Raw genomic sequence first — 13,879 nt, 5'->3', positions numbered from 1 at the left:
CTCCCCCCCCCGGCCCCGCCTCCCCCTCCCGGCCCCGCCTCCCCCTCCCGGCCCCCGCCTCCCCCTCCCGGCCCCCGCCTCCCCCTCCCGGCCCCGCCTCCCCCCCGGCCCCGCCTCCCCCTCCCGGCCCCGCCTCCCCCTCCCGGCCCCGCCTCCCCCTCCCGGCCCCGCCTCCCCCTCCCGGCCCCGCCTCCCCCTCCCGGCCCCGCCTCCCCCCGCAGCTCCTCCCGGCCCCGCCTCCCCCTCCCGGCCCCGCCTCCCCCTCCCGGCCCCGCCTCCCCCTCCCGGCCCCGCCTCCCCCTCCCGGCCCCGCCTCCCCCTCCCGGCCCCGCCTCCCCCTCCCGGCCCCGCCTCCCCCCGCAGCTCCTCCCGGCCCCGCCTCCCCGTCCCGGCCCCGCCTCCCCGTCCCGGCCCCGCCTCCCCCTCCCGGCCCCGCCTCCCCCTCCCAGCCCCGCCTCCCCCCCCCGGCCCCGCCTCCCCCCCTGGCCCCGCCTCCCCCCCCCCGGCCCCGCCTCCCCCTCCCGGCCCCGCCTCCCCCTCCCGCCTCCCCCTCCCGGCCCCGCCTCCCCCTCCCGGCCCCGCCTCCCCCCGCAGCTCCTCCCGGCCCCAGGGCTCCCCCTCCCGGCCCCGCCTCCCCCTCCCGGCCCCGCCTCCCCCCGCAGCTCCTCCCGGCCCCAGGGCTCCCCCTCCCGGCCCCGCCTCCCGTCCCCGCCTCCCCCCGCAGCTCCTCCCGGCCCCGCCTCCCCCCGCAGCTCCTCCCGGCCCCGCCTCCCCCCGCAGCTCCTCCCAGCCCCGCCTCCCCCTCCCGGCCCCGCCTCCCCTTCCCGGCCCCGCCTCCCCCTCCCGGCCCCGCCTCCCCCCTCCCGGCCCCGCCTCCCCCTCCCGGCCCCGCCTCCCCCTCCCGGCCCCGCCTCCCCCTCCCGGCCCCGCCTCCCCCTCCCGGCCCCGCCTCCCGGCCCCGCCTCCCCCCGCAGCTCCTCCCGCAGCTCCTCCCGGCCCCACCTCCCCCTCCCGGCCCCAGGGCTCCCCCTCCCGGCCCCGCCTCCCCCTCCCGGCCCCAGGGCTCCCCCTCACGGCCCCAGGGCTCCCCCTCCCGGCCCCAGGGCTCCCCCCTCCCGGCCCCGCCTCCCCCTCCCGGCCCCAGGGCTCCCCCTCACGGCCCCAGGGCTCCCCCTCCCGGCCCCAGGGCTCCCCCTCCCGGCCCCAGGGCTCCCCCTCCCGGCCCCGCCTCCCCCTCCCGGCCCCAGGGCTCCCCCTCACGGCCCCAGGGCTCCCCCTCCCGGCCCCAGGGCTCCCCCTCCCGGCCCCAGGGCTCCCCCTCCCGGCCCCGCCTCCCCTCCCGGCCCCAGGGCTCCCCCTCCCGGCCCCAGGGCTCCCCCTCCCGGCCCCAGGGCTCCCCTCCCGGCCCCAGGGCTCCCCCTCCCGGCCCCGCCTCCCCCTCCCGGCCCCAGGGCTCCCCCTCCCGGCCCCAGGGCTCCCCCTCCCGGCCCCAGGGCTCCCCCTCCCGGCCCCAGGGCTCCCCCTCCCGGCCCCAGGGCGCTAGGGTGAATCACCTGGGAGCCGGGCGTTTATAGGGATCGCCTGGGATCCGGGCGTTTATAGGGATCGCCTGGGATCCGGGCGTTTATAGGGATCGCCTGGGAGCCGGGCGTTTATAGGGATCGCCTGGGATCCGGGCGTTTATAGGGATCGCCTGGGATCCGGGCGTTTATAGGGATCGCCTGGGAGCCAGGCGTTTATAGGGATCGCCTGGGATCCGGGCGTTTATAGGGATCGCCTGGGAGCCGGGCGTTTATAGGGATCGCCTGGGATCCGGGCGTTTATAGGGATCGCCTGGGATCCGGGCGTTTATAGGGATCGCCTGGGAGCCGGGCGTTTATAGGGATCGCCTGGGATCCGGGCGTTTATAGGGATCGCCTGGGAGCCGGGCGTTTATAGGGATCGCCTGGGAGCCGGGCATTTCCTTCGATCTCAGACTGGGTGTTTTTTGTGTGTCGGGTTTTTTTAATGTGACAATCTGGTGTTGAGTAAAGTTTGTTTGTTGAAGCCCCGAACAGCAGCTTCCGCATCGTCCTGACGTTCATGTTCTTGGACACCGAGTGCGCATACGACTACCTCTTCATTTATGACGGAGACTCCTACAGCAGCCCCCTCCTCGCTAGTCTGAGTGGGAAAACCCTGCCCGAGCCCATCGAAGCACAGTCAGGAAAGGTCGGTGTAAAGCAGGCCGGTGTGGGTGAGGATGTCTGTGCGAGTGAGGTGGTTTGTCAGTGCATCATTGGGAGTGTGTGTGTGGTGTGTCGAGGTGAGAGCCTGGCCTTGTGACTCTGTGCGCTCGAATGTACCAGGCCTGTCAGACACACAAATCGTCCTGCATGGGTGAGAGAGTCTGGATTGGTGTCTGTGTCTGTGAGAGTCTGGATTGGTGTCTGTGGGTGTACGCACACCAGCCTGGTGTCTGTAGTGTGTGTGTGCGCCAGCCTGGTGTCTGTAGTGTGTGTGCGCCAGCCTGGTGTCTGTAGTGTGTGTGCGCGCCAGCCTGGCGTCTGTAGTGTGTGTGCGCCAGCCTGGCGTCTGTAGTGCGTGTGCGCGCCAGCCTGGCGTCTGTAGTGTGTGTGCGCGCCAGCCTGGCGTCTGTAGTGCGTGTGCGCGCCAGCCTGGCGTCTGTAGTGCGTGTGCGTGCCAGCCTGGCGTCTGTAGTGCGTGTGCGCGCCAGCCTGGCGTCTGTAGTGCGTGTGCGCGCCAGCCTGGCGTCTGTAGTGCGTGTGCGCGCCAGCCTGGCGTCTGTAGTGCGTGTGCGCGCCAGCCTGGCGTCTGTAGCGTGTGCGCGCCAGCCTGGCGTCTGTAATGCGTGTGCGCGCCAGCCTGGCGTCTGTAGTGCGCGTGCGCGCCAGCCCGGCGTCTGTAGTGCGTGTGCGCGCCAGCCCGGCGTCTGTAGTGCGCGTGCGCGCCAGCCCGGCGTCTGTAGTGCGCGTGCGCGCCAGCCCGGCGTCTGTAGTGCGCGTGCGCGCCAGCCCGGCGTCTGTAGTGCGCGTGCGCGCCAGCCCGGCGTCTGTAGTGCGCGTGCGCGCCAGCCCGGCGTCTGTAGTGCGCGTGCGCGCCAGCCCGGCGTCTGTAGTGCGCGTGCGCGCCAGCCCGGCGTCTGTAGTGCGCGTGCGCGCCAGCCCGGCGTCTGTAGTGCGCGTGCGCGCCAGCCCGGCGTCTGTAGTGCGCGTGCGTGCCAGCCTGGCTGTGTCAGGTCTGCAGATATGTGAACATGCCTCTGGGTGTGAAGCTTGGCTGAGTGACAGACCCTGGAGCACTCATTCCGATCTTTTCTTTAATTTTGTCTCTCCACAGATGCTGCTGCACCTGTTCAGCGATGCCAATTACAACCTGCTGGGGTTTAATGCCACATACATCTTCACACTCTGCCCCCGGGGCTGTTCTGGTCATGGGATGTGTGACCTCACTGGGACATGCACCTGTCATTGGGGTTGGAGTGGACAGGCTTGTGATGTCCAGAACTGCAGTGATTATTGTGTGTCACATGGACAGTGTGTCACGGTAAGACAGAACGGGGACAGCGCCTCCTCTTCCCCGATTATCGAACTACAAAGCTCGAGAGAAGGAGGACCTGGGTCCGAGCAGTCAGCTTTTAGAACTGGGCAAATATTGAGCGGGTGGTGTGCAGATGGTAGTTAGTGTCACACTCTGGAAAGGAGTCAACAAGCAGTAGGAATGAAAATAGCTGCATTGGCAGCTGTAAGTAAAGGTGAAAATAGCTGCATTGGCAGCTGTAAGTAAAGGTGAATTGGCAAAGGAACTGCCATTTTAACAAAAGCACATGTGGGATTGATACAGGATTATGGGGGGAGAGAGGGACGATAGGGTTTTGGGATTGATGACAGGATAGTGGGGAGAAAGTGGGGCTGTACGATTATTTTGGGATTGATACAGGATTACGGGAAGAGAGTGGAGCAGTGGGGTTAGTTTTAGGATTGATAGAGGGCAATGGGGAGAGAGCAGGACAATGGGATTAATTTGGGATTGATACAGGATTACGGGAAGAGAGTGGAGCAGTGGGATTAGTTTTGGGATTGATATAGGGCTATGGGGGTGAGTTGGGCAGTTGGATTAGTTTTGGGACTGATACAGGTTTATAGGTAGAGAGTGGTGCAGTGGGATTAGTTTTAGGATTGATATAGGGCTATGGGGGTGAGTTGGGCAGTTGGATTAGTTTTGGGACTGATACAGGTTTATAGGTAGAGAGCGGTGCAGTGGGATTAGTTTGGGAATTGATACAGGGCTATGGGGAGAGAGCAGGACAGTGGGATTAATTCAAGATTGATACAGGGCTATGGGGAGAGAGCGGGGCAGTGGGATTAGTTTGGGATGGACACTGGTCTATGGGGAGAGAGCGGGGCAGTGGGATTAGTTTGGGGATTGATACAGGGCTATGGGGAGAGAGCGGGGCAGTGGGATTAGTTTGGGGATTGATACAGGCCTATGGGGAGAGAGCAGGACAGTGGGATTAATTCAAGATTGATACAGGTTTATAGGTAGAGAGTGGTGCAGTGGGATTAGTTTGGGATTGATACAGGGCTACGGGTAGAGAGTGGTGCAGTGGGATTAGTTTGGGATTGATACAGGGCTACGGGGAGAGAGCGGGGCAGTGGGATTAGTTTGGGGATTGATACAGGGCTATGGAGAGAGAGCGGGGCAGTGGGATTAGTTTGGGATTGATACAGGGCTATGGGGAGAGAGCGGTGCAGTGGGATTAGTTTGGGATTGATACAGGGCTATGGGGAGAGAGAGGGGCAGTGCGATTAATTCAAGATTGACACAGGGCTATGGGGAGAGTGGGGTAGTGGGATTAGTTTGGGGATTGATACAGGGCTATGGGGAGAGAGCGGTGCAGTGGGATTAGTTTGGGGATTGATACAGGGTTATGGGGGGAGAGCGGTGCAGTGGGATTAGTTTTGGAATTGATTCACGATTACGGGGAGAGCGGGTAGTGGGGTTAGTTTCGGGATTGATACAGGAATTCTGGGGAGAGAGCGGGCAATGGGAATAGATTTGGGATTGATACAGGATTATGGGGAGAGAGCGGGCAATGGGAATAGATTTGGGATTGATACAGGGATATGGGATAGAGCGGGGCAGTGGGATTAGTTTGGGATTGATACAGGATTATGGGGAGAGAGCGGGCAATGGGAATAGTGTTGGGATTGATGCAGGAATTCTGGGGAGAGGGGGGTCAGTGGTATTAGTTTTAGGATTGATATCGGGCTATGGGGAGAGAGTGGGGCAGTGGGATTAGTTTGGGATTGGGAATGTTCTAACGTGGTTCTTGTGTGAAATATTTCTGTCTTGTTGTAGTCTCAGCATTGCCAGTGCCAGCCGGGGTTTATAGGTCACAGCTGTGACCTCTCGCTCAATGACAACCAGAGTGCAGGAAGCTGGTACAATGTCAGCAGATCAGATCCAGAGTTTGTGGGACGCACAGCAGCTGCTGGGACCTTCCTGAACACCACCAACTCACTCTACATCTTTGGTGGTAGGTCTCAGCATTTTCTACCTGCTATATCTGCTTCCAGAGTTCAAGTGCCAAGTTTTACTCTGTATCTAACCCCGTGCTGTACCTGTCCTGGGAGTGTTTGATGGGGAGAGTGTAGAGGGAGCTTTACTCTGTATCTAACCCCGTGCTGTACCTGTCCTGGGAGTGTTTGATGGGGAGAGTGTAGAGGGAGCTTTACTCTGTATCTAACCCCGTGCTGTACCTGTCCTGGGAGTGTTTGATGGGGAGAGTGTAGAGGGAGCTTTACTCTGTATCTAACCCCGTGCTGTACCTGTCCTGGGAGTGTTTGATGGGGAGAGTGTAGAGGGAGCTTTACTCTGTATCTAACCCCGTGCTGTACCTGTCCTGGGAGTGTTTGATGGGGACAGTGTAGAGGGAGCTTTACTCTGTATCTTACCCCGTGCTGTACCTGTCCTGGGAGTGTTTGATGGGGAGAGTGTAGAGGGAGCTTTACTCTGTATCTAACCTTGTGCTGTACCTGTCCTGGGAGTGTTTGATGGGGACAGTGTAGAGGGAGCTTTACTCTGTATCTAACCTTGCGCTGTACCTGTCCTGGGAGTGTTTGATGGGGACGGTGTAGAGGGAGCTTTACTCTGTATCTAACCTTGTGCTGTACCTGTCCTGGGAATTAAGCTCCCTCTACACAGTGCTGAATGTAACCTGCACTGTTGTTGGCTTTGTCACAGTCAATCTGATTTACATGTTGCAATAAAATGTAGAATGTTTGGAGTTTAATCTCTGCTTGGAAGTGGCTGATGCCACAAAGCGGTAAAGAGCCTCAGGACCATTGAAAGGCTGCAGCCTCATACCAACAGAGGTGGGCAGGGGTGTTCAGGTGAATGGACATATTGAACTCTAAAGAGAAAGCTGAAAGCATTAAAACAAACAAGTTGGCTTGACACAGACTAACAATGAATCTCAAGTTCACCCCTTTTTGGCTAGTGTAGTCTTTAATTGCAAATTCTTGCATCTGGTCTGCCTACCATTTAGCGCTGTACCCTCTGTAAAACATGCTTCTGACAATTCAGTAAATGATGATGATATTTAATCAGGAAATTTCAGTAAATGAGATTCCTAACTTCTAATCTGGAAAATTGGTTGAAATATTGAGCTTAAGGGCTTGTTTTGGTAAAAACGAATAGAAAAGCATTTCGACTAAAATACTTAAGAGAAAATTAATTACCCAACGTGGGACTCAGAATGATGACCCTGGGATTAAGAGTCCCATTACCTACCAGAACAACTACCGAGGCTATGTGGAAACTCCCTACACAAAGCCTTAAAACACTGGATCGATCCTGAAGAGGCAGCATTCAGATAAAATCTCATTAAGATGGCAATGCCGTCACAGATTGGGAGCCAGGATTTATTGCTGCCGGCAAATTGCTTTTTATGTGTTGCAATGCTGCACTGAAATGCTGCAGAAGAATTCCCATGAAAATGTTACTTGGTGGTATAACTGGCAACACACAGACGTGTAGGTATTGAATTGTAACATTGGAATTCCCATGGGGAATGCTTACATTTCAGGTTCCAATACAGCGTGAGACTACGCAGCCTTTGTTAGATCCATATCTCTGCCGTCGGCCAGAAAGACATCAGGAGCAGTTGCGTGTGTGCCAAGTGCGCAAGTGCGGCCTTTCCTGGCGCCTGTCTGGTCGGCAGCAGGAATTAACCCGATCTGAGAATATCCCCAGGACCTGATGGCCTGCTTCCTGGTGTCCTAAAAGAGAGAGCTTCAGAGATAGTGGGTGCGCTATGATTTTCCAAAATTCCCGATATTCTAGGACGCTCCCAGTGAATTTTTTTTTTTATTCATTCACAGGATGTGGGCTTCGCCGGCTGGGCCAGCATTTATTGCCCATTCCTAACTGCCCCTTGAGAAGTTAGCAAATACCAGACCGTTATTCAAGGAAGTAGGGAGGGAGAAAACAGTTGGCTATAGGCTAGTTAGCCTGATGTCAATCATCAGGAAAGCGTTGGAATCTATGACTGAAGAAGTTTGAACGATACGCTTAGAAAATCATATTAGACAGAGACAAGATGGTTTTACAAAATCGTGTTTGACAAATTTGTTGGGAGTATAATGTGGGCAAATGTGAAATTGTTCATTTTGACAGGAAGAATAAAAAAGAAGCTTATTGTCTAAATGGTGAGAGATTGCAGAGCTCTGAGGTGTAGAGGGATCTGGGTGTCCTAGTGCATGAATCACAAAAGGTTAGTATGCAGGTACAGCAGGTAATTAGGAAAACTAATACAATGTTATCATTTATTGTGAGGGGAATTGATTACAAAAGCAGGGAGGTTATGCTTCAGTTGTACCGGGCATCTGGAGTATTGTGTACAGCACAGTATTGAGTATTTAGAGAAAGATGTAAATGCGTTAGCTGTTCAGAGACGATTTACCAGACTAATACCAGGAATGGGCGGGTTGTCTTCTGAGGGAAGTCTGGACAGGTTAGTCTTGAATCCACTGGAATTTAGAAGAGTAAGAGGCGACTTAATTGAAAGCTTTAATACCCTGAGGGGTCTTGACAGGGAGCATGGGGAGAGGATGTTTCCTCTTATGGAAGAATCTAGAACTAGGGGTCACTGTTTAAAAATAAGGGGTTGCTCATTTGAGATAGACGAGGAGAAATTTTTTCTCTGAGGACTGAGAGTCTTTGGGACTCTCTCCCTCTGAAGGCGGTGGAAGCAGAGTCTTTGAATATTTTTAAGGCAGAGCTAGATAGATTCTTGATTAACAAGGGGGTGAAAGGTTATCGGGGGGTGGGCAGGTAGGAATGTGGAGTTTAGGTTACGTTCAGATCAGCCATGACCTTACTGAATGGCGCAGCAGGCTCGAGGGGCCGAGTGGCCTACTCCTACTGCTAATTCCTATGTTCGTATGTAGAGTTTTATGAGGATTTAGCTGAAAGGGTCGATAAAGGGGAACCAGTAGATGTAGTATACTTAGATTTTGATAAGGTATTTGATAAGGTGCCACACAAAATGTTAGATGCACAAAGGCTCATGGAGTAGGGGTGAGATGTGAACATGGATAGAGGATTGGTTAACGTACAGAAAACAGAGTCAGGAGAAATGGGGCTTTCTCCAGTTAGCAGGCTGGAGTGTTGCAACGATCAGTGCTGGGGCCTCGGCTACTTATAATCGATATTAATGACTTGGACCAAGAGATTGAGAGTAACGTGCCTAGTTTGCTGCTGATACACAGCTAGTTGGGATTGTAAACTGTGAGGAGGCTGCAGAGCTATAGACAGGTTAGTATTTTTGTTTTTAGTTTTTTGTTTTTAGACAGGTTAAGTGATGGGCAATAAGGTATGGCAGATGGAGTAGAATGTGGGAAAGTGTAAGGTTATTCAATTTGGTAGTAAGAATAGAGAAGCAGAATTCTTATTAACTTGTAAAGGTTGATGTTCAGAGGGACTTGGGTGTACTTGTACAAGGAGCACAGAAGGTTAACATGCAGGTACAGCAAGTAATTCGGAAGGCAAATGGCAAATTGGCCTTTATTGCCAAGGGATTGGAGTACAAAAATAAGGAAGTCTTGCTACAATAGTAGAGGACTTTGGTGAGGCCACATCTGGAGTACTGTGTGCAGTTTTGGCCTCGAATTAAGGAAGGATATACTCGCATTGGAGGCAGTACAGCAAAGGTTCACTAGATCGGTCCCTGCGATAGGCGGGTTGTCTTATGATGAGAGGATGAGTAAATTGGGCTTACGTTCTCTGGAGTTTAGAAATATGAGAGGCGATCTTATTGAAGTATACAAAATTCTGCAGGGGCTCGATAGGGTCGACACTGAGAGATTGTTTCCGCTGGTTGGGGAATCACGGGAACACGGTCTCAGGGTGAGGGGCCCATCATCTCCGACTGAGCTGAGGAGAAATTTCTTCACTTAGAGGGTTGTGGATCTTCAGAATTCTCTATCCCAGAGGGTTGTGGGTGCCCCATCGTTGAATACATTAAAGGCCGGGATGGACAGATTTTTGATCTCGCGGGAAATGGAGGGATATGGGGAGGGGGTGGGAAGGTGGAGTTGAAGCCACAGGCCAGCCACGATGGTATTGAATGGCAGAGCAGGCTCACTCGGCCAAATGGTCTAGTCCAGCTCCTGTTTCTTATGTTCTTACGTTATGTACACTTTGCAGGGTTTGACCTGAATGAAGTCCTGGGTGATCTTATTCGATACAACTTCACCAGTAACCAGTGGCATCAGAGTTTACTCAGCCCCTCTCCGGTAAGAAGCAGCAGCAGCCTCCCCCTCCGTATCCAGGCAGCTTTGACCCCTGTCCCTCAGCGTCTAGATTCCCCCTCTGCCCCCTCAGTGTCAGGATAGCTCTGCCCGCACCCACTGCCATATTTACTAGACTTTAATAGCCAGTGACCTGACTTTGGCCCCTGTTGGTGACTGTGATTGAACGTTGTTCAGCTGAAGCAGGACCTGAAATGTTACAATGCCTGAGACGCGATTTCCAAGGTGTAACTGAGAGTTAGGTTACCTGACCCTCCTCATGCTACAGGTAACGGGTGCATGTGCCTGTGCCTGTGCTGTGTGACAGGGAGTCCGAGTTGCTGTTTCAGACACGTTGTAGTCTGGAGCTGTGGGTCGTGATGGTAGAGGCTCCAACGTTCTTTCCATCACATGGCTGACCAGGAGCCCCTCCCGCTCTTACTGCACGTGTTGGAAGGATTTGCAGGTTGATATTCGACCGTTTTGTCCGCATTCTGAACACGTCACCTTTGACCATCGCGTCCTGGAGCGGGTCTTGGACCCAGAGCCCCTGGCTCAGAGGCAGGACGCTACCCACTGCCAGTGCCACGGCTGATACCCCTGCCTGATCCCCTGAGAGTCTCTGCAGGTTCCTGTTGGGTTCAGCAGAGCGATCATTGCCGGGCAGACAGCACCTCATTGTCCAGTTATGGAGATGGCAGGTACCCAGAGCCCTGGGTTTGCTCAGGGTTTGGTTTAATAAACCCCCTGGCAGCGTTTGTATCCCAGCCCAGGGCCAGATGAAGTTATTATTGGGGCAGCTACGATGATACTCAGCGGCTTTTACAGTTACTGACCTCGAGGGCCTAATGGTTCCAGATAAAGAGGCCCCCCTCCCCCCAGTGCCAGCGGGTTTGGGAGCTCTGCCTTCACTGGAACTGCTGTGCTGGTGATTTTCTCCCATCTCCTATTGGCTGTAAGACACCCTGACCAAAATTAATAACGAATTAAACTCCGATCCCGATCAGCAATGAGGAAATATACAGAGGGACCCCCAGATACCCCAACACCCCCAAACACCCCAAACAACCCAACACCCCCAAACAACCCAACACCCACGATACCCCCCAACACCCCCGATACCCCCAAACACCCCCGATACCCCCAAACACCCCCGATACCCCCAAACACCCCCGATACCCCCAAACACCCCCGATACCCCCAAACACCCCCGATACCCCCAAACACCCCCGATACCCCCAAACACCCCCGACACCCCAACCCAATCACCCCCGACACCCCAACCCAATCACCCCCGACACCCCAACCCAATCACCCCCGACACCCCAACCCAATCACCCCCGACACCCCAACCCAATCACCCCCGACACCCCAACCCAATCACCCCCGACACCCCAACCCAATCACCCCCGACACCCCAACCCAATCACCCCCGACACCCCAACCCAATCACCCCCGACACCCCAACCCAATCACCCCCGACACCCCAACCCAATCACCCCCGACACCCCAAACATCCCCAAATACCCAAACACCCCAAACACCCCCAAACATCCCCCAACACCCCCGAATACCCAAACACCCCCAACACCCCAACAGCCCCAAACACTCCACAGATCCCACACACCCCCAGACACCCCAAACACCCCAAACACCCCCAAATACCCCAACACCCCCAAATACCCCAACACCCCCAAATACCCAAACACCCCAAATACCCAAACACCCCCAAAACACCCCCAAATACCCGAAACACCCCAAACACCCCCAAACACCCCAACACTCCCCACACCCCCCACACCCCCCACACCCCCCACACCCCCCACACCCCCCACACCCCCCACACCCCCCACACCCCCCACACCCCCCACACCCCCCAACACCCCCCAACACCCCCCACACCCCCAACACCCCCAACACTCCCAGACACCCCAAACATCCCCAAACACCCCCAAACACCCCAAACATCCCCCAACACCCCAAACACCCCCAAATATCCAAACAACCCAAACACCCCCAACACCCCCAAACACTCCACAGACCCCACACACCCCCCAGACACCCCAAATACCCCCAACACCCCCGACTCCCCAAACACCCCCGACTCCCCAAACACCCCAAACGACCCGACAGCCCCAAACGACCCGACAGCCCCAAACGACCCGACAGCCCCAAACGACCCGACAGCCCCAAACGACCCGACAGCCCCAAACGACCCGACAGCCCCAAACGACCCGACAGCCCCAAACGACCCGACAGCCCCAAACGACCCGACAGCCCCAAACGACCCGACAGCCCCAAACGACCCGACAGCCCCAAACGACCCGACAGCCCCAAACGACCCGACAGCCCCAAACGACCCGACAGCCCCAAACGACCCGACAGCCCCAAACGACCCGACAGCCCCAAACGACCCGACAGCCCCAAACGACCCGACAGCCCCAAACGACCCGACAGCCCCAAACGACCCCAAACGACCCCAAACGACCCCAAACGCCCCCAAACGACCCCGAACGCCCCCAAACGACCCAACAGCCCCGAACGCCCCCAAACGACCCAACAGCCCCGAACGCCCCCAAACGACCCAACAGCCCCGAACGCCCCCAAACGACCCAACAGCCCCGAACGCCCCATACGCCCCCAAACACCCCAAACAACCCTCCCCTTGGTGTGGGAGTTGCCCCTGCCTCCCCGCCCCTCGGAGCTGCCCCCCTCTGTGTTTCGGCTGCTGTGTCTCTGTGTTAAGATGTTGGACTCTGTCCCTGCAGGCTGCCCGACACTCTCACTGTGCTGTCGAGTGGAAAGGATGGATGCTGCTGTTTGGTGGCCAGTTGGCGAATGGCTCTCTGGCCAATGATGTTTGGCTGTATGAACCCCTGGCAGAGAGATGGAAGCTGCTGTTGGCACTGAATTCTCACAGCCCTCCGGGATTGGCGGCACATGCAGCCACTGTGGTGGATCATTATCTGTATGTGTTCGGCGGTGAGTGCGTGTGTGTAAATACGGAGCTGTGTGTTCGGTGATGAGTGTGTGTGTGCGTATATGGAAGTGTGTGTTCAGTGATTGTGTATGTGTACATGGAGGTGCCCGTGTGCGCATGTACGGAGATGAGTGTATATAGAGCTGAGTGTGTGTGCGCGCGTGCGTGTGTGTATATGGAGGTGACTCTGTGTGCGCATGTATGTATACAGAGGTGCGCGTGTGTATACGGAGGTGCCTGTGTGTGTGTGCGCGCGTGTGTGTATACGGAGATGCGTGTGTATATGGAAGTGTGTGTGCACGCTTGTGTATACGGAGGTGACTGTGTGCGCGCGCATGTGTGTGTATATGGAGGTGTGTGTGCGTGTGTGTATACGGAGGTGAGTGTATGTGCGCTTGTGTATACGGAGGTGACGGTATGTGTGTGTGCATACGGAGGTGACTGTGTGTGTGCGTGTGTGTATACGGAGGTGACTATGTCAGTGTGTGTATACGGAGGTGACTATGTGTGTGTGCGTGTGTGTATACGGAGGTGTGTGTGTGTATACGGAGGTGTGTGTGTGTATGCGGAGGTGTGTGTGTGTGTATGCGGAGGTGTGTGTGTGTGTATGCGGAGGTGTGTGTGTGTGTATGCGGAGGTGTGTGTGTGTGTATGCGGAGGTGTGTGTGTGTGTGTATGCGGAGGTGTGTGTGTGTGTGTATGCGGAGGTGTGTGTGTGTGTGTATGCGGAGGTGTGTGTGTGTGTGTATGCGGAGGTGTGTGTGTGTGTGTATGCGGAGGTGTGTGTGTGTGTGTATGCGGAGGTGTGTGTGTGTGTGTATGCGGAGGTGTGTGTGTGTGTGTATACGGAGGTGTGTGTGTGTATGCGGAGGTGTGTGTGTGTGTGTATGCGGAGGTGTGTGTGTGTGTGTATGCGGAGGTGTGTGTGTGTGTGTATGCGGAGGTGTGTGTGTGTGTGTATGCGGAGGTGTGTGTGTGTGTGTATGCGGAGGTGTGTGTGTGTGTGTATGCGGAGGTGTGTGTGTGTGTGTATGCGGAGGTGTGTGTGTGTGTGTGTATGCGGAGGTGTGTGTGTGTGTGTGTATGCGGAGGTGTGTGTGTGTGT

At 56.4% G+C, this 13,879-nt stretch overlaps 1 protein-coding gene across 1 annotated transcript in view; it reads left to right on the top strand.

Moving 5' to 3' along the window:
* Positions 1-2,047: 2,047 nt before the first annotated feature.
* Positions 2,048-13,879, top strand: part of LOC144677653 (multiple epidermal growth factor-like domains protein 8) — a gene marked incomplete at both ends in the record, with an annotated part of 35,343 nt that continues 23,511 nt past the window's right edge. Inside the window, 5 exons of the mRNA XM_078537685.1 lie at positions 2,048-2,211; positions 3,340-3,546; positions 5,362-5,539; positions 9,712-9,800; positions 12,563-12,776. Of these exons, the coding sequence (XP_078393811.1) occupies positions 2,048-2,211; positions 3,340-3,546; positions 5,362-5,539; positions 9,712-9,800; positions 12,563-12,776 (852 nt within the window). The remainder of the gene's footprint in view (positions 2,212-3,339; positions 3,547-5,361; positions 5,540-9,711; positions 9,801-12,562; positions 12,777-13,879) is intronic.

The sequence above is a fragment of the Cetorhinus maximus genome, unplaced genomic scaffold, assembly GCF_964194155.1.
Source record: "Cetorhinus maximus unplaced genomic scaffold, sCetMax3.hap1.1 HAP1_SCAFFOLD_2808, whole genome shotgun sequence".
In the NCBI taxonomy this organism is placed as follows: Eukaryota; Metazoa; Chordata; class Chondrichthyes; order Lamniformes; family Cetorhinidae; genus Cetorhinus; species Cetorhinus maximus.
This window is presented reverse-complemented; position numbering and strand designations above follow the sequence as displayed.